We start from the raw sequence: 19,931 nt of genomic DNA, 5'->3' as shown, positions 1-19,931 counted from the left end.
TCTATCTATCTATCTATCTATCTATCTATCTATCTATCATCTATCTATCTATCTATCTATCTTTCTGGGCTTTCTTTTCTCTTTTACCTTCCCATTGCCAGATGCTGTGGATCCTGAGCATAGCTCAGTGTCTGACTTGTAGTAAGTGATCTCCCTGGCCAGCTCAGAATCAAAGGGAGGACCGGGGCTAACAGCTGAGCTGCATCAGGCAGCTACAGACCGGCCACATTTCTTAACTGCTGAATAACAGCACAGGTGCAGGATTAGCACTGCCCACAGTGCTGGGCTTTTTAGTGGGAACCCTAGTGATTCTGTGCCTCCTTTTCATGTCTCTCATCCCAGGAAACTTGGCAACCAGACATCAGGCACGCAGATATCAAAAGTGGGTAGCGAGAGAGCTTTCTATCTCATGGTTTCTTGCAGCCTTCTCTGAGAAATGTACGGAAGAGCTACAAAGCCCACCTTTGCACATGCCCATGTGTGCATGAGCATGTACACACCCATGTGCACACACAGACACAAGCTTCTGTGCACAGTTTTGACTTTTCTCATTCTTGGCTCAGAAAGTGGAATGGAGCAAACTCTGGGGATTAAAATATCTGACACACAAAACCCAAATGACAAGAAAGTGCGGTTTAGCTGCTCTGTCCTGACAGTGTGTAGTTTATTCTGTTTTATGACATTTGAAGTGTTACATACATTATTTCAGCTTTTATATCGAATGTATTGAACTGAGGCCGTCATCACCCCAGCATTGCCCCAAAATATTTAACGTCAAGTGTTAGGATTGTGTAAAGTCCTTGTGGCAGCATTTATTTATGGCTTTTGACATTGTAAGTTGCTTCACTTGAATGGCATGCAATTCTCAATTTATAGATTATAAACATCAAAATTACATTCTTTTTTGTTGCTGTTGTTGTTGTTGACAGGCTTTTTTTCTTCCATTTTTATTAAATTGGGTATTTCTTATTTACATTTCAAATGTTATTCCCTTTCCCGGTTTCCTGTCCATCAGCCCCCTAACACCTCCCCTTCTATATGGGTGTTCCCCTCCCCATCCATCCCCCATTACTGCTCCCCAACAATCCCCTACACTGGGGGATCCAACCTTAGCAGGACCAAGGGCTTCCCTTCCACTGGTGCCCTTACAAGGCTTTTCACTGCTTCCTATGCAGTTGGAGCCCAGGTCAGTCCATGTATAGTCTTTGGGTAGTGGTTTAGTTCCTGGAAGCTCTGGTTGGTTGGCATTGTTGTTCTTATGGGGTTGCAAGCCCCTTCATCTCTTTCAGTCCTTTCTCTAATTCCTCCAATGGGGGTCCTGTTCTCAGTTCAGTGGTTTGCTGCTGGCATTCGCCTATGTATTTGACATGTTCTGGCTGTGTCTCTCAGGAGAGATCTATATCTGGTTCCTGTCAGCCTGCACTTCTTAGCTTCATCAATCTTATCTAGTTTGGGTGGCTGTATATGTATGGACCACATGTGGGGCAGGCTCTGAATGGGTGTTCCTTCTGTCTCTGCTCTAGCAATTCTATCCATCCATCCATCCATCCTTCCTTCCTTCCTTCCTTCCTTCCTTCCTTCCTTCCTTCCTTCCTTCCTTCCTTCCACTATATGGCCAGGCTGACCTTGACTGCCTCTTCCTTGTGTCTGGGATCATGGGCATAAGACACAATGCCCTTTCATATCTGATGCTAGAACGTCATGAATCCTAGACAAGTCCTGGACTGAGCTACATCGCCAGCCTTCAAACACTACTTTAAAATACAAAGTTTAAAAGTATGGATATAATACATAAATATGATTCCAAATGAAGGGAAAGTTTTGAAAAAAATTGTAACTAGACCATTTTGTCTCAATGGTTATAATTGACTTTAAAAAGAAAATGTACACCCTTGGAATAACAAAAGAAATGTATTTTAGTGTGTATGCCATTTTTTGGTTTGGTGTCCAGAAAAAAATTCTATAAACATGTAAGAAAATAACAAATAAATAAGCACCCCCACCACCAGCAAATTTAAGAGCCTTATGCGCAGCCCTGCAGATTCTAACCAGTTTATTCACAGAGTTTTCCTGAGATTCTATGATGGGCTTTGAATATTTTAATTGTATTTCAGTAAATTTTGTCATTATAAATAAATAAACTGTTAAGCGCAAGGGGAATGATTGTAGTTAACAGTTGAACTCTAAGATTAGTTCATGCATATCTCCATACACACCAAGTTTATACTATGTAGTTTTAGATATGTGGATTATCAATATATTTCTGCACTTTGGTCATTATTCACTATAACTAGTGTCCTTTAGTAATTATGCAATTAAGGATTAGAAACGTAAAGATCTCATGTCCTCCAGGTTCATTTGTAGTTTTATTGTAGTTGTGTGTGTGTGTGTGTGTGTGTGTGTGTGTGTGTGTGTGTGTGTATAAGGCAGGCAAACTTTTTATCTTTCTGTCTCCATGGTTACACTTTTATTATTGCATATATTGTATATATAACCTGTTCAGTTCAAACTGGTGTTATAGTTCAAGATGTCCTGGACTTGTTTGGTACACAGGGGCAAGTTGGACATCCTCCTTGATTAGCCTCAGAACTCTGTGAAGGGAAACGAAGGTAACACTACCTCACAGAATCACAGCTCCTGGCTTGGAAATCGCCCTGATCCAGTCGATTTTATGGCATTATCTTTATAGAAGCCATGGCTCAGTTTCTTTTCCAACACTGCTCACTTAGCTGGCATTAAATGTTTTCAATACAGCTACAAGTAAAAGCTTTCTCCTTCTCAGTGACTGTGCAGGAATATACATATGGAGTCAGCGTGACGCTTCATGTCTGAAAACATCAGTGACTTGCTAGCTTTCTTAAGTAGAAGACTATTTCAATTGTTTCTAACTAATTTATGTTCTAAAATATTTTGCATGATGTTATATCGAAGTAAACATTCTTACTGAATCTCTGTAAATCCAAAAGCATTATAAAGTCTGAGCAAAAGCCTAGCTGCTGTTTAAAATATAGGAGTGATGGTACAAGGCCTTTACGTTCCTCTTATACCTTCTACGTTGACTCACAAATTCACAATTCTGCATCAGTTACACATGAAATGAAATATGTGCAAATGTAGGTCGACATTAAGAACATCACCAAGAAATGATAAGAGCATTTGTTTTCAATCTGTTGCTTTGTGATCTCTAGAAGTTTTCACGTTGATAGAACTTGGGCATTTCAATCACTCAACACAACCAGAGTGGTGTTGTAACATGAGTGTGCCTGTGTAGGGAAAGAGACACAATGGTCTTGGAATAGGGACGTGCATAGGTGTTTTAATGAGGAAGGCCTTATTTGCCAGTGCCCACACATCCTTCAGGCACTAGCCAATGAATACTACCATTCGCCACATTCTTTATGGAGGCTTAGTCAGTCACTAAGGCCAATTAGTAAGGAGGTGTCTGAGCTGGGCCGGTGAACCCATTTGTCAGGCTCCATTGGTCAGCGACCATATCTGTCCCTTGACATTCTCCAAGCAGTAGCACCTCCAGGAACCAGTGCCTTCCCATTCGACTCTGAATCTTGAAAAGTAAACTTCTCCTTTTCCACCCAACGTTCAGTTTTCCTCGGGCATTTTACAGTCAAAATTCCATTGGTCAGCTTTCTAAAATCTTAGACACATAACTAACTGTTCAAAGCAACGAATAGGTATTTAAATCACTGACTGGAAAGAAAAAGGGAATTTTTGACATTAAATATATGAATGGGAACAAGGATTGTTAGCAAATTTCTACAATTCGGTGCTTTAGCTTATTCTCCCACTTTTTAAAATTTTTTAAAAATTAAAAATTAAAAATTAAAAAATTTTACATTCCAGATTTTATTCCCCTCCCAGTCCACCCTCTGACTGTTCTACACCCCATACCTCTTCACTCCCACCCCACCCCACCCCTCCCTATCCCCTACCCCTACCCCAGGCTCCAAGAGATTGTCCCCATCCCCACCCCCACCCCACCAGACCTCTAAACTCCCTGGGGCCTCCAGTCTCTTGAGGGTTAGGTGCATCTTCTCTGACTGAACCCAGACCTGGGAGTCCTCTGCCGCATAAGTGTTGGAGGCCTCATCTCAGCTGCTGTGTGCTACCTGGTTGGTGGTCCAGTGTCTGAGGGATCTCAGGGGTCCAGGTTATTTGAGTCTGCTGGTCCTCCTATGGGTCACTCTCCTCCTCAGCTTCTTCCAGCTTTTCCCTAATCCAACTTTTTTTGGGGGTCTTTTTGGGTCTTTCAGAGGGCAGTCATGCTTTTGTGAGTGTTGCATAGCCTCAGTAATAGTGTCAGGTTTTAGGGGCTCCCCTTTTGCTGGATTCTACTTTGCACCTGTCTCTGGACCTTTTTTTCCCCCCTCAGGCTCTTCTCCATTTTCATAGACTCTCAGGACTCAAAGAGTGGGACCCTAGATGAAATGCCCTACAGTGGGGAGAGGGAACTTGTTGAGCCCACCTCCAGCAGAAAGACAGGGCATCAAGCATGGGATGGGGCTGCTATTCCACCTTTCCCCACTTCTTTACCCACAACAACGTGCGAACCTTTGATTCCCACTTCTTGCTCCTGCCTGCCCTCTAATGGAAACATTGTAGAATAGAAAAGACAGTCACCATTTCAAGACCTTAAAAAGGATAACAGCATCAGCATCCTAATGTGGAAGGGGAAAAAAACCCCACAGGGTCCAACCCTGAGTGGAAAAACTACAGGCAACTAATGACCGCTGAAATGTTCTTTTAATGAGACATCTGATACTTGGGTTGTTTTCATTATTCCTGATGTGTTTATCTTGAATAAATATATTTGTTCTTAAATATTTCCCATATTTAGTCTTCTGCTTCCTATTTCAGCAGTATTACTATTGATAAAATTTATTACATTTTAAACAAAATGTGCATCTAAGCAGTTGCTATCCTCAGGCAAGAGCTGCTGTGTACTGTTTTGCTTATAGCCCTGAACGCCTGACTTCTGTCTGTGAGGTTGGATTGTATTTGAGTTCACGGGATACATGAAACTAACCCTTTTATAACCCCCTTCCCAATTATAACTTTAAAGCCATGCAGCTTCTCATTGGCTGTCCTGCCCCACAGTGGATGGGCTATTAAGGGCTGCATAGCCTTTCTTTGGTATGCTTAGCCTGCGATGGATTAAGTGGGTCTGTCTACCGCATTGATGATCTAAACTCTCATATCTGCTCTCTTCAGCATTCCCTTCTGGTTTTTATTCATTTGTTTACTACATTTGTAATAAATTAACTATGGAATAGTAAACAGCAACTGCATACGTGTCTATAAATTATTGCCTTGATCTGATTATTCTGACAGAAACAAGACACTCCTCTCATTTCTGCTAGATTGACAGCTTGGCATTTAATTAATGGTAAATCTAGTTGGAAGCAGTCACTTTGTCATCTCTCTGTCTTTGTTTACTTAGGTCACGTTGCACGACAACTACCTCGCATGCTCACTCGGGGTGGCTGAAGGCTACCTAAGTTTAAGTAATTATTGAAGTATTGTCCCGATTCTGAGTTAGCTATAGTTTACCTGTCTTTTTGTGCTGTTAATGTCTTTCTGGCTTAAAACAGCTTGCATTCTGTCTGCATAAAGATAATGCAATAATTCACCTTCATCGTCTTGAGGAGTACCTTTTACATGATTTTTTTTCAGTGTTTTTAAGCTGGCTTTTGATTAAAAAAGAAAGATCCTTGGAGTTACTAGACTTGGATACTTGCTTTTGTTACTGAAGCGCCTGACCTAAGATTGTCTGTAAAATATTACAGGCTGACTATTCCTTATCCATGATACTTGACATTGTCTACCGACACTGTAAGTTGACTGACACTAAGTTTATGAAATATTTTTAAACAACTTTATATGAAAGTATTGAACTATGTGATGTAGCATTTAAACACTTAAAAGATTTGGGGAGGGCTGGAGAGATGACTCAGAGGTTAAGAACACTGACTGCTCTTCCAGAGGTCCTGAGTTCAAATCCCAGCAACCACATGGTGGCTCACAACCATCTGTAATGAGATCCGATGCTCTCTTCTGGTGTGTCTGAAGACAGTGACAGTGTACTTACATACATAAAATAAATAAATCTTTTAAAGAAAAGATTTGGGGTTTGAGGATATTTCTTGGGGTTGTCAGGAATGTTTAACTTGTAATAAATTGCTTATTGATAATCAGCAATGTAGATGAAGTTTGCTTACTTTCCAAAAACTTTTCACAAACATGCACATAAACACACAAAAGTATGGTCAGCTAACTGGGCATAGTTGACTTGTACCTATACTCCCAGCACTCAGGAGGGTGAGACAGGAGGATTATAAGCTGAAGACATTTTCAGTTACAGTGAATTCATGGACAGCCTGGGCTATATAATGAGACATCACCTTGAAAAACAAGAGAAAACCAAACCAAAGCAAAGTTTGGGGTTAAACAATTACTGTACTTAATGTCACTGCTGCCAAGAATGGATTGGCATGGTACAGCAGTGACTCCCGTGGGTGATGATGAGCTAAGGAATGTGGTCTTCTTTAATGTGAAACCTTTGATTTTTCTGGTTTGTTTTACACTGATATTTTTCGTTCTGTATCAGGATGTGAAAACAATCATTTCCCCATTTTGAACAGAAGAGCAGTTTGTAAATTCACTGAAGTACCTCTTAACCATGTTCAATTCTGATTTGCTAGCCCACAGATAAATTCAGGTATAGAAACAAGAGTTATGCCCCATTTGGGTGCAAAGAGAAAATTTTATGATGTAAAATTCTTCCCTCACAGATAATTTTTCTCCCACAATTCAGTTATCTGCATTATGACATGAGCCAACCGTGTCTCTCGTGCACTTGTTTTAATACAATGTAGAGACACTTAACAGTGCAAATAGCCTTTTCAAGTTCTTTCTAGTAGCAATGGCATGCATACCTCTTTTCATTTTCCTATTAAAGTCCCCTCAATATCTCTAGATTAACACTCTCATCAATACCTGTTGCCTTTAGGCCTCCCACAATGGAAAGGATGATTGGATTCTTTCTCTACACCTTCATTCCCACTGTCTACACACATATTCCTGTCCGTTCATATGCGGTACATGAATAGAAGTATCAGTTCTCATATATTCTTATCTTTCTATCACATATTCATTTTCAAACTTCCAATCAGCAAAATACAAAATGCATGCACCATTCTGTTAATAATACATCATGACTAACTACATTTCTGGTCTTATGACCTGTGTTTAAGGAGGCATTAGATCTCATCTTACTGATGTTCAATATGGGGAATGTTCACCTTCCTTGAAAGTTGGGTCTCTTCTTATCAAAGGCTCAGTCCTTTATCTAGATCCTCATCTGGATTGACTCTTTCAATAGATTTTTGAAAAAGGTGCATAAAAAGTACTTTGATACCTTGACTATTAAACTGCATCTTACTACCTTCACATTTGACTTATATTTTTCCCCATATATATTTTGCACCACTCTCTTTTATTCATGTGTGAAGTTTTAGTTTTAATTATGTGAGAAATACAATGCCATTTTTAGTTTTATTTTTTCTCTAATTTAAAATAATTTTTAAACATATATATTATACATTCTCGCACACACATCCTGATTATAGACTACCCTTCCTTTACTCTCTACTCTCTGAGTTCCTCTCCACCTATCTGGATCCACCCCCTTTCTGTCTTATTGGAAAACAAACAAGAGATTTTAAGGGATAGTGCTATGCTGTGCTGTGCTGTGCTGTGCTGTGCTGTGCTGTGCTGTGCTGTGCTGTGCTGTGCTGTGCTGTGCTGTGCTGTGCTGTGCTATGCTATGCTATGCTATGCTATGCTAAAACAAAAACTACTGCATCAGAATTGGACAACACAAATGAACAGAAGGAAAAGTACACAAAAGAAGTCACAAGAAACAGGGACCCATTCATTTGGATACACAAGAATCCCATTAAAAAACCCACTAAAATGAAAGCCATAATAAACATATAAGGGATGCTTTTCCAGCCTCCTGTTCTGCAGGGTTCCCTGAGCCCTGGAGGGAAGGATTTGATAGTCACATCTCTTTCAATAGTGAGTGTTCCAAGAGCTCTAACTTTTTACACAGTATCTGAATTTGGTCTCTTTATTTGTTCTCATCTGCTTCTGGAGGGAGCTTCTCTCCTGATGGCTGAGCAAGGCACTAGTCTAGGAGTGTAACAGAACCATTTTATTCCCACCTTTAAAAACAGAAAACAAAGAAAAAAAATACCAGTACTTTTTGGTTTACCCTAAGTTCTGGGGCTGTCTAGACTCAGGTTGTTGGTCACTCAAGCAGTGTTGAGTATGGGTTCCATCTCATGGAGTGGGCCTTCAGAGAAATCAGATGTTGGTTGGTCACTCCCACAGCTTTGCGCCACAATTGCACTAGGATAGCTTGCAGATGGGACACCATTGCAGATGGCATAGGTTTATTATTCATGAGAGTTTAAGCTATCTTGGGATTTTTGTGTTTCCATATGAAATTAAGAATTGTCCTTTCAGAGTCTGTGAGAAATTCTGTTGTAATTTGCTGAATCACATTGATTTTGTAGATCGTTTTTTGGTAAGATTAGCATAGGAGATCTTTTTTATCTTCTGATATCTATTTCTTTCTTTAATGACTTGAAGTTATTTTTATATATCATATAAGTCTTTCACTTACTTGCATAGAGTTACCTCAAAATATTTTATATTATTTGAGGCTATTGTAAAAGCTTTCCTTGATTTTTTTTTCCATAGGTTGATGTCATTTGTATATAGGAAAGTTACTGTTTTTTCTGAGGTAATTTTGTATCCAGCTAATTTGCTGAAACTGTTTATCAGCTGTATGTATTTCTTGGTGGATTTTTAGGGCCATTCATATGTTATCTTATCATCTGCAAATAAAGGTACTTTGACATATTCCTTTACGATTTGTATCCCCTTGGTCTACTTCAGTTACCTTATTGCTCTAGCTAGGACTTCGATTACTATATTGAATAGATATGGGGAGAGTAAACAATCTTGTCTTGTTCTTAATTTTAGTGGAATTGCTTTGAGTTAGTTTCTAACAGCAATCATCGCCAACATTTTAGCAATTATTATTTTAATCTTGTTCTTTATTTCTTTCACTCTGGCCTCTGATTCTTTACAGATTTAAGGTCTTTTTAATTTTACAAACTGGAATGTAGGTCTCTCCTGAGTAGTTTTCTGTCAACTTAATGAAAGCTTGAGTCATTTTAGAGGATGGAACCTAGATGGAGAAAATGCCTTAGTAACATCAAGATGTAGGAAACCTATACGGCATTTTCTGAATTTGTGATCAATTTGGGAGAGCATAGCCCATGGTAGATGGTGCCAGCTCTGGGCTGATGGTCCTAGATACTATAGAAAATCACGCTGAGCAAACCACGAGGAGCAAGCCAGTAAGCAGCACCCCTCCATGGCCTCTTCATCTGTTTCTGCTTCCACATTTCTACCCTGACTTCCCTGGATAGAATTAAAAGCTAAGGTGAAATAAACTCAACCCCCCACCCCCAATTGTGTCTCCACAGTTGGTTGTTTACTACCAGTGGGTACTGGGAATTGAACCAGAGTCCTGTGTAAAACAGCAAATATTCTTAACCTCTGAGCCCTCAGTCTAGCCCCATTGTTCTGATTCTTTGCCTTTTTAAACTAGAAGCTCATGATAATTCAGTGCATGGTTTACCAACTTGATCATCTACTGTTTTCGCAAGTTTGTCTGGTTTTCTCCTACTGATGTCCATGAGGTTCCTGAGCCTCTTCCTCTGTGTGTTTGTCTCTTCTCCAGCTTATCTGTCATTCCATCTGCTGAGGTTTTCATCGGTTAGAGTCATATGTTTGCTGTTCCTCGCTTTTCACAGCAATGCACTTTTGTTTTTCTGGTGTGCCTTTTAATAAGCTGAGAGTGTTGATAACAGTTGTGTTATCTGCTATCTGCTTTCATCATTTGCTCAGTTTCTTCCTAGTTGTTTTCTCTGTATGGGTGTTTTGTCTTCAGTCTCTAATGTTGGAGGTTTTTCTTCAGGTATCTCCTATCCCTGAACTAGTGACTCATGTGTGGGAGCATGGGATACTGAAAGAGCTGATGGGAAGCTTCCAGACAGAACTCTTCACTAGTGGGCCTCCTTTATAGGATAATGGCAGAGTAGCACTGTTTTGCTATCCCTTTCTTTTAGCCTTTGGCTTGCTTTCAACCTCCTTAGATTTCCCAGGGAAAAGGCAAAGCCTTGTGGGAAAGAGGACAGGAAGGAAATCCATATCCATTGTGATTTGGCAGTAGCACTCCTGCCTCCTTTGTGCTGTGTTTTTCCAAGTCCTGACCTAAGGGGCAAAAAAAGGAAAATAAAGTGTCTAGTATTGTAAGCATGGGATTTACCCTTGTAGTCTCCTTCACCAGCTGGAGAGTTGGGTCATTAGCCTGCAAGACATCTGCATAATAAATGAGTATTAGTTGTTTATTTTAAACTGCAAGGAAGAAGCAGGAAGGAATAGCTTTCTCGTCATACTGTCCCTAGAGGTAACTGAGGTCATCAAGTGTGGTGTGATTCAATCCAGATTTACAAAGAAGGCGTTTGTTATGGCAGGGTGACATATGAACACACCTACATGCACTGTTTTAAACAGGTGTACACACTCCTCCTCTGTGAACAGACTTGTAACAAACGGCTTGCAACACAAGGGAATAGGACAAGATGTTTAATTTCAATGTATCCTGGAGTTTAACTTATCTACCTTAGATGAGCGTGGACATAATGGAATCTAGAGTCTAGTTTAGTTAAATTTATTTAATAGATTAAATAAAGGTTGGCCAGCAAGCCCGGGGAATCTCTGTATCTCTGCTTCCTTGGCACTGGGATTATGGCCACATCTATGACCACCATTTTAATATAGGTGTTTAGGACAAAATTTAGGTGTTCAAGCTGTCTAGCAAGCATTTTGCAGACTCAGCCATCTACCCTCGCTAGACATATCAATGATTTTTGCTTGAACTAATCACGAAAATTAGACTAACTAGCATAATACATAGAAGGTCCAAAAAGGGTTACAATAGATATTTTTCCTAATTTTCTCATGTTCTGTTTCAACCTGTGACTATAATCATGTATATAAAAATATGATAAATGTACTCTCTATATATCTTGTCATATCGAATAAATTCCTTTTGATATATAACTTTAGTTTTTTTAACCAATTAATCTATGATCAGTTTTTATTGCAATTTGTTTAATTATAGTCTAGTTAGATGTGGTAAGAGAGAAATTTTAGACTATATATTTGCACTCATTATTTTAAGAATAATGAAATGCGTTACAGTGTCGTAAAGTTATACAAGGCAATGTGGATGTCTATTTGGAAGACAGAACTGCCAGTTACTAAATCCAGGCCATCTGCCTTTAGGGGATCATTCCTACATAGTATCTTCCATCAAAGATAGTAGAAGTATTACAGATAAACACTTTATCTGTAAAAGCTTGTGGGAAAGATATATCTTTTGAAGTATGTGGTTATAAATCTTTTATTTTTCCAAGCTTTTTTTTTTGCAGATTAAACATGCACTACTGTACTGGTTGGTTTTTGTCAGCTCGACACAAACTAGACTCAACTGGGAAGAGTGAACTAAAGTGTGGAATTGTCTTCATTAGATTGTCTTATGGGCATATCTGTAGGACGTGTTTTAATTGCTAATGTATGTACAAGTTCCTGGACCACTGTGGGTGGTTCTGTCCCTATGCGCATGGGTCTGGGTTGTATAAGAAGAGTAGCTGATGTGGTTAAAAAAAAAAGATAGTGTCAGGTTTCAGACAATCTGGTTTCAAAATGCTGCTACATCATCTGACTGTGTATAGAGTAATTAGTTAAAATTCAAGACTTGAATTTATTATCTAAAAGTGAGAATGATAATTTATTCTAATGAAATCATCAAAATACATGTCTTCTTTTTGAATATTTGTCACAAGTTATTTTAACTTAGTGACCTACTGTCTCTTCCACAGAAATCCAGAAGGCTGTCCTAACCCTCATTCATTATTCTTTACAGAGAAGTTCGTTGATAACATGCTCTTACGAAGCTCTGGAAAATTAAATGTGGGCACCAAGAAGGAGGATGGTGAGAGTACAGCCCCCACTGCTCGGCCCAAGGTCCTGCGTTGTAAATGCCACCACCACTGTCCTGAAGACTCAGTCAACAATATCTGCAGGTTGGTGATAGAAATGTTTCAAATGTCACTTTCACAAGTGGTTACGTACCATTTTAAACATACATTGCTTCTAAGAATATGACCTGGAGATGGTACTGTATATAGAGAACTATCTAATCATGTTTTACCCTGAACTGGTGTTTGAGTCCTCTTTTTCTATAGACACATAAACAGAACATGGATCTCAGGCTCCTTGTCAATGATCAAAAACTATTATGTTCTTTTCATATTCACATAACATATTCCATGTATGTATGCTGATCTTGTTTTAACCATTCACCACACTGAGATTGTTAGTATTTTGTACTGGTGAGAGATTGATAAGTTGTTTCTGGAAAGCAGTTCTCTGATGAAGTTTAGCTGAATCCAACACATGTTGGTGGAGACTGTCACAGTAGCAAAACTATGGAGTTGGAAATAATGTTTTACAAAGACAAAGAATTCAGTTTCAAATAATCTAGAGCAATTTTCTTTGAAGATATCTACATCCAGGAAGAATATCTGGGTAAATATTTACACCGCCATTGGCCAGGAGGTCATGACAAACTGATTCGAATGTTTTTGTTGCTGCTGAGAGGTTTTACAATGCTTATCATGATGGGGAGTCTCATACAGGTTTTTGCACTAGTATCCCTAGTCCAAAGATGACAGATGCTCCCAAAGGGAGCTATGACTTCACCAGTGGAAATTTCCTCACCTGACTTCATGTGATGGGTCATAGGTAGAGTGTAGGAACACTAAAAATATTATGTAAAATTATGTTCCTGCTATGTTTGCATAAGACACGTAAGACATAAATAAACTTCATGGTTGGGCGTCAGTTCTATCCCCAAGATATCACATTAAGAGTATACAAATATTTTAAAAATCTAAAAAGAATAACAAAGTAGAGCAGTGGCCAGCGTCAGCTAGGGGAACCCATGTCTTAAAAATTTGGAGGGTTACAAATTAAGTGCTTGCTTTTCATGCAGACCTGCTGAGCTCTGCTGGCTTGATTGACTATGGCTTGAGGGTGATTTTTGGACTTGGGCTTGCCATCCCTCTCTTCTTTCTTGGATGACAGCAGCTTCGCAGGAACTACTTTCTGTTAGGAGTATAAAAGCAACATCCACAGCCCCTGCTGGCCTCCCCAGCTATCATACTTCACTGACCAGATGAAGTGGTAGAGTGAAGCCCAAAGCTGAAGGGAAGCCACACCCATGGGAAAGCAGGGCTAGGGTCAGCTGTGGAACACTGTCTGCTAGAGTAGGGCAGAACCTTAAAACACTGCATACTTAGGTCAAGGAGAGTATCCAAGAGGATAAACAGAAATAAGTGTCATGGAAACTAATCTTAGTGAGGAAGGTAGTTAGGTGAACTGCATTTGATGCTACTAGAGGTCAGATGGGACAAGAACTGAAAGCAGAAATCAAAACCAATAACATTAATTATAGTAATTTAGAGACATTTAAGATAGTAGAGATGGCAACCGGAGCAGGCTGAGATATTAATTATATAGTGCTTAACTTTTAATTTGCTGTAGCAAGGAAAACAGAGATAAAACACACAATAATAGCAATGGAATCCCTCAAAAAAAATGAATATGCCACTCAGTATCGATGTGTTGACTTGTAGAAGTCAACAGGAAACTAGCGTTTGCTGAAATGGTCACATGACTACGCTCACCTATCTAATCAATACAACATTCTTGTGAAGAGCACAGTATTTCCTGTTTATACCCAGGTAAGAATGTGAGGTTCTGAAAGGTTATGTTATCCTTAGTCCCTATGATGATATGATTAAACAAGTTGGCTAGAACTCCAAGTTATGAATTCTTGACCAGCAGCCAGCCCTGTCGGGTTCTCTGAGGACATTCTCTTTTGTGTATGATGCTCACTTTGTGAGTGAGGAGCTGATTTTAGTTGAGTCTTCTCATGTATGGATCAACCACCTTTGTTCTTTGTCCTAAGACAGTGGTTCTCAACCTTTGGACCACGATCCCCCCAAATCATCAGGACACACTAATAATTGCATTACAGTTCATAACAGTAGCAAAATTACAGTTATGGAGAAGCAACAAAAAATCTTATGATTAGAATTATCACAACATGAGGAACTGTGTTAAAGGGTTGCAAAATTGGGAAGGTTGAGAGCTACTGCTAAGACTTAGACGAAGCACATGACACTGTTTCATTTCTACAAGGCCATTCATTATTTTTTTCCCTCAGACACGATACTTCTCAAGCTCTTTCTGTTAAAAGATACCCCCTCCACACACACAAAGCTGTGCATGGCTACTTTCCTAAAGTACACTCCACAAGATTAATTATTAAAACCATTCATTTAAAAGCTTGGAAATTATTTGTCCTTTTTAAATGTTCAGTAAGTTTTAGCAGACATGAATTTATTATAGCAAATTGCTGTACAAGTTTCAGTTTCTGCTTTAATATCTTTACAGACCAGCAGTGAGTAGTCAGACTCTTGCACTCACAGGCAAAGCAATTTTAAGGTCAAGAGTACACGTTTTTATAGATTAGATAATATCTGGTATACATGTTTGCCTTGTGACTCTGTACCAGGCCAAAAAAAAAAAAAAAAAAAAAAAAAAACCCTCAAGCTAAATGATCCTAGTAGGTTTCCCATTCAGCATCACTTCTGCCACCCTTGAGAAAGCAGTACAGTAGTGGGACAACAACCAAGATTGTTTCATACTTAAAGTCCTTTTGAAATATCACTGGCTAAGTCAGAAAACATAGGTGGAGTTTAAGGGTTGTAAATTCTTATTCGATACTCTTGGTTCTTTGACTAGCCGGCCGTAAGTTATAGTTATTGAGCCAGATGTGTGGGGAACACCTTTAATACAAGAACTAGAGAAGTAAATGCAGAGGGTTGGTTGTGAGTTCAAGACCAGCCTGCCCTGTTTAGAAAGAAAAGGAAAAAAATCACTGATTATGTTAATGTAAGTACAATGTTTGCATTTATAATCACAAGTGAGTGGTAAAGCCTTTGAGACTTTTCCCCTAAGAAGATGGCTGTCTTCTAAATATGCTTCAAGGTGCCATGCTGCATCATGGTCCTTCTATTTCCTGACTTTGTCGGGAGACTGCAGATCGTCACTGCAGCCTTCTGAGCTGCGCGTGAAGCCTATCACAGCCCTTCTTAGGTGGTTTTCCCTGTGCCCTGCTCTATTTCCCTTTCTCATTTTAGCAACTGTTGGCTCAGGCTTGCTTATTTACATTTTTTCCTATTTATGCACTTTCATCTGACTTCATAAATCCCTTATCTTCTTAGAATCTTTGATAGTCATTTTTGCGTGTGTGCTTGTCTCATGACCAATAGCTGTCGTTTGTTCATCTTTCAGGGATAATTTTAATACTTCTTCGTTTAAATTATTGGCTTTTGATCGGAATTTCCCCTGCATGAGTAGTTATCAAGTATATAATAAGTTGACATGCTTGTCTGTATAAAGAATGTGCAAATGATACTAGCTGTTTAAATGATGAATTAATGATACTAGCTGTTTAAATGATGAATTAATGATACTAGCTGTTTAAATGATGAATTAGATAGGCTTCCAGCTAGTTGTCTTTCTTCATATCTTCTCATTCTCCTTCTCCCACATCTCTCTTTCATCACTCTCCTCCTCCTCCTCCCCTCCCCCCTCTCCCCTTCTTTCCCTCCTCCTCTTCCTCCTCCTTTAATACAAGGTCTCATTATGGAGCTCTTCCAGGCATAGAACTCTCTTCGTAGGTCAGGCTGGCCTTGAACTCACAGACCCCATCTACCTCAGCCTCCCAAATGCTAGCTAACTGTATGTCTTGAAGCACAGTATACAAGCAAAAACTAATGAGCATGCTAGATGTCACTAGAGCCACCCGATTCTTGTAGTGATGGCCAGTCCAACTAAACACCGATGATTGTGAGTTTATCTTTTCTAGTTGGAGGTCTGAATTTCAGATAAATTTAATTAAAAGAACATTGACTCTTTCACTAGAACCTGTGTTTTGGCCATTACTCTGATATTTCAAAGTCAGTGATGGAGGCTGTTACAAGGAATAACTATTTTTTATATATCTCACTCTCAGATGTGAGACTAAATGGGACCAAATTGTTATCTGGTTTAATTGGAACTGAACAGTACCGAGCTTCTTTTGATTATTCAGTAAATATTTCAGAGCAGAGATAGAAAATGTCAATTCTCTCAGGCAATACTGTTACTATACAGACTGGCCATGTCAAGAGACAGGAGAGAGGAATCCTTTTAAGGGAATAATAGCGCCTGTAAAGTTCTGAAAAGGGTAGTAAAAGCAAAAATATCTAAAGTAAAGATCTACAGATAATTAGCGAATGTAAAATTGGGCCAGTATTTTAAAAATGTTGCTTCACAGAAAAATAAGCTCATGCCCAAATCAGCCAGTCCAAATGTCAGAGAAGGATGCTGACTAGAGAGAGACATTGTTCTCAATGACAGAGTCAAAGGCAACTTTCATGTGGTGACTTTGTCATCAAAGCTGCTAACTTCATGCCCTCTCCCCTATAATGACCCAAAGTAGAAAAGGACAGAGAAGCACACAGTAATATTTCTACAATTCCTTCAGCCTATGGAAGTCCACTTACCTCACAGGCTAGAGAGGGAGATGATCAATAAAACCCTTAGGAATCTGCATCTTTGGAAACTGCCCCTTGCTCTTCCCTTGTCAGTCGATAAAAACACTACATAGTTTATGATTTCTATCCCTGCTGCTTCAAGATGTTGTTTGTCTTCCGTCTTGAATAAAAGTCTGTATAATTTATGTGCTTCTCAAATCAAAACTGCCTCTTTCTTGTGCTGCCTCCCTTGGCCCCTGATGCTTGATGGTGATCCACATATGAAAAAGTGAACTGCCCTGGACAAATCTACTGCATGTGGCTATCGGCCACTTACTGATAAAAAGCTACAAAATCAAACCGCAACTGCACAAATTGTGTGTATTATTAGATTACTTGTGCTGGAAAATTTGAAAACTTACCGTGCTCCCTTGAAAGTGAAACAGTCATTTTCAAGGACATAGTGTTCTCAGCTCTTTAAAATGGATTCTGATCAAAACTTAAACTCAACAGATATTCAAGGATTCAAGAATTTGGTACAACTTTGAAAATGTGCAGGGTTACTTATTGATCATTGGGAACGGTCAGTTCTTGGAGGCACGCAAGAATGGTTTTCACTCACACCCTCTAAGATACCTTTCTAGTCCTATTTCCCGCACTATAAATATCAGTATTGCTGAGGCCATTGTCTATGACTTGCTTTCTATATCTCAACCATAGCTCACAGAGTCACTGGGTCCCAGGAGTCTGTTGTAAGTCCAATTGACCAGAAGCAAGAAGAATTAAAAATCTTTGCAGTTTCTGCATGCATAGCGGCCTAACAGAGAATCACCAACTACCCCAAACCTTTGAAATGAGCAAACCCCTCTTGCTAGTGTAGGTTCCCCGTGGGTAAGTAAAAGTCTTCTAGAGCAGTCAGCCTCGTTATCTCTTTCTGGGAGTTTCAAACTTTCCTTTGCTTTTGAAATACTAGGCAAAATTTTAAAAAAGGACTTGACCCTGAAGAGCTACCTATCCCGGGATTATAACAAATATTACTACTACTTTGCCCTCATGCCACCTTTAACTTGCCAAGTGCATTGCATTTTTTATTGAGCAACTACAGGAACACTGAGAATCCATGACTGATTTTCTTGGTATGCACCCAATTCTCAGTCCATTTGTCACTGGATCTTCCCTGCCTGTGACACACAGGGACAGCACATTAATTGACAACTCTATTAATTGACTCTGTGTCACTGTCTTCATTTGTAATCATCACTGTAACCAAGTGATTCATCCTGTATTCATCCATGGATTTCACTTCAAAACGTTATTCCTCCTTTGACTTCCTTCAGGTTCTTCCTCTCAGCAGCTCCTACATGATGAGAATGGTGCTACAAGCGTGGCTACTCAGGTAGCAGAATATTTCTTAAAAACTGATATCAGGGAGTAACTGTCCTTTAGGACACCCAATAGCTATCTTGGTAGTAGGCAGAGTCAGCCAGGTTGGACTCAAGGGCATTGGTGCTCGTTGCAGAATTAAAGGATTCCAAGTAATGCTTCTGCCTCTGTAATTGTTCTGCCAAGTAATGCCCTTTGTTGGACAGGCACTCCAGTGCGAAGTTTATAAAATACATTTGTGGTGTTGTAGATAATTAACAATGAAATATCTCTTTCTCCCTCTCTTTGTCTCCACATATTTTATTTCTTTCAAATTTATGACATCGTATACTGATCTTTTTCTCTAGGATGCCTCTTTATTTTGCACTATCTCTAATATATGCAAACATACCTGCATACATACATGCATAAATGCATACATACATACATTTACATATACTAGGTTTGTTTTTATATGTATGGGTATTTTGTCTGTACATGTGTATGTGGACCATACCCATTAGCAAACCCTGGAGGAGCAAGAACAAGGTGCTGGACGTTTGAAGTCACAGATGGTTTTTAGCCATTGTTTGGGAGTTAGGACCTGGAATCAGATCTTTGGAAGAGAAACTACTTGCTCTTAATTTCTGAGCCATATCTCCACCCCCTTCTTTGCATTTCTAGCTCTCAGAACTGCAAACGGGTTTTTATAGTTTTATAGCTTGATTTACTCTCCATTGGGTTGTTCTGTAGGCTGGCAACAACTTTATTCCCCACTTCTCTCCCATTAGTTGTGTTTGTTTGTTTGGTATTTGAATTTCCGTGATGCCCGTTTCTGTAACTTTGATTTTGAGTAATACATTACATCACCTCAGATTTGATCCCTTGTGTTAACTCCTCTACTGCCTAAGAATTCCAGCTGAGAAATACTTGATGCCAATAGTCGAACACAGAGGAAGTCACACAGAAAGAATTCGCTCAGGTTGTCTGTGGTGAAGGTCCGTCTTCTGTATTGCCTTCGGTCCTGCGTTTTACATTCCTGCTAAGGTTTCAGTCAGTTGAGGAAAAAGCTCCAAAGAATTTGAGCATGGGCTGTCCAGAGACAGTTTTTCTGCTACAACAACATCCATACATTTGCCCATAGTCAAACACAGATTTATCACTGGCCCTTCCAGGCTGTTCGCTAGTATGTGTCAGCTCCGTCCTCCGAGGGTTTATAAACCGAGACATGCTGGATCACTTGAGACCTGAAAACTTAGTAAACATTTCTAAGGATGTTGATGGTACTGAAGAGCTAATGCAGGGCAGAACGCTGCTTCCACTAATGCAAGCAGACAGACCTACAAATCATGGCTAATACAGCTCTCACAGCTTTGTTCCCATGACCTTTCAGAACTCCATTGTCATCCGTACCTTGCACACTGCGCATGCATATGGATGAGAAGAGGATGGGAGATGTGGACTCCATACTTTATTTCTAGGGACAGGCATGGCAGCTTGAGACTTATTACTGGGAACCCACAATATAAGTCCTGATTTATGAAGAGAATATATCTCTTTGTTCACAGCCCTGTATATTCAAGTTATTCTTTCAGTTTAGTCCCAGGATAGAGACTAATGAGTGGGAGTTCTGATTCAAGGGCTGATACTGTAACCGTTTCTATTCAACTATGTATGTATGTATGTATGTATGTATGTATGTATGTATGTATGTATATATGTATGTATGTATATTTCATACTTTCTCACAAAGTGAATACC

General features: G+C 39.4%; 1 protein-coding gene across 6 annotated transcripts in view; it reads left to right on the top strand.

Moving 5' to 3' along the window:
- Positions 1-19,931, top strand: part of Bmpr1b (bone morphogenetic protein receptor type 1B) — a 332,846-nt gene that overhangs the window by 275,154 nt on the left and 37,761 nt on the right. For all 6 annotated transcript variants that reach the window (XM_087625066.1, XM_087625064.1, XM_087625067.1 and 3 more), the window contains 1 exon segment: positions 12,083-12,242. In XM_087625066.1, the coding sequence (XP_087481192.1) occupies positions 12,100-12,242 (143 nt within the window). In that variant the 5' untranslated portion in view covers positions 12,083-12,099.

The sequence above is a fragment of the Rattus norvegicus genome, chromosome 2, assembly GCF_021556685.1.
Source record: "Rattus norvegicus strain SHRSP/BbbUtx chromosome 2, alternate assembly SHRSP_T2T, whole genome shotgun sequence".
NCBI lineage: Eukaryota > Metazoa > Chordata > Mammalia > Rodentia > Muridae > Rattus > Rattus norvegicus.
Note: the sequence above shows the minus strand (reverse complement) of the source record. Positions and strands in the feature narration are given on the sequence as shown.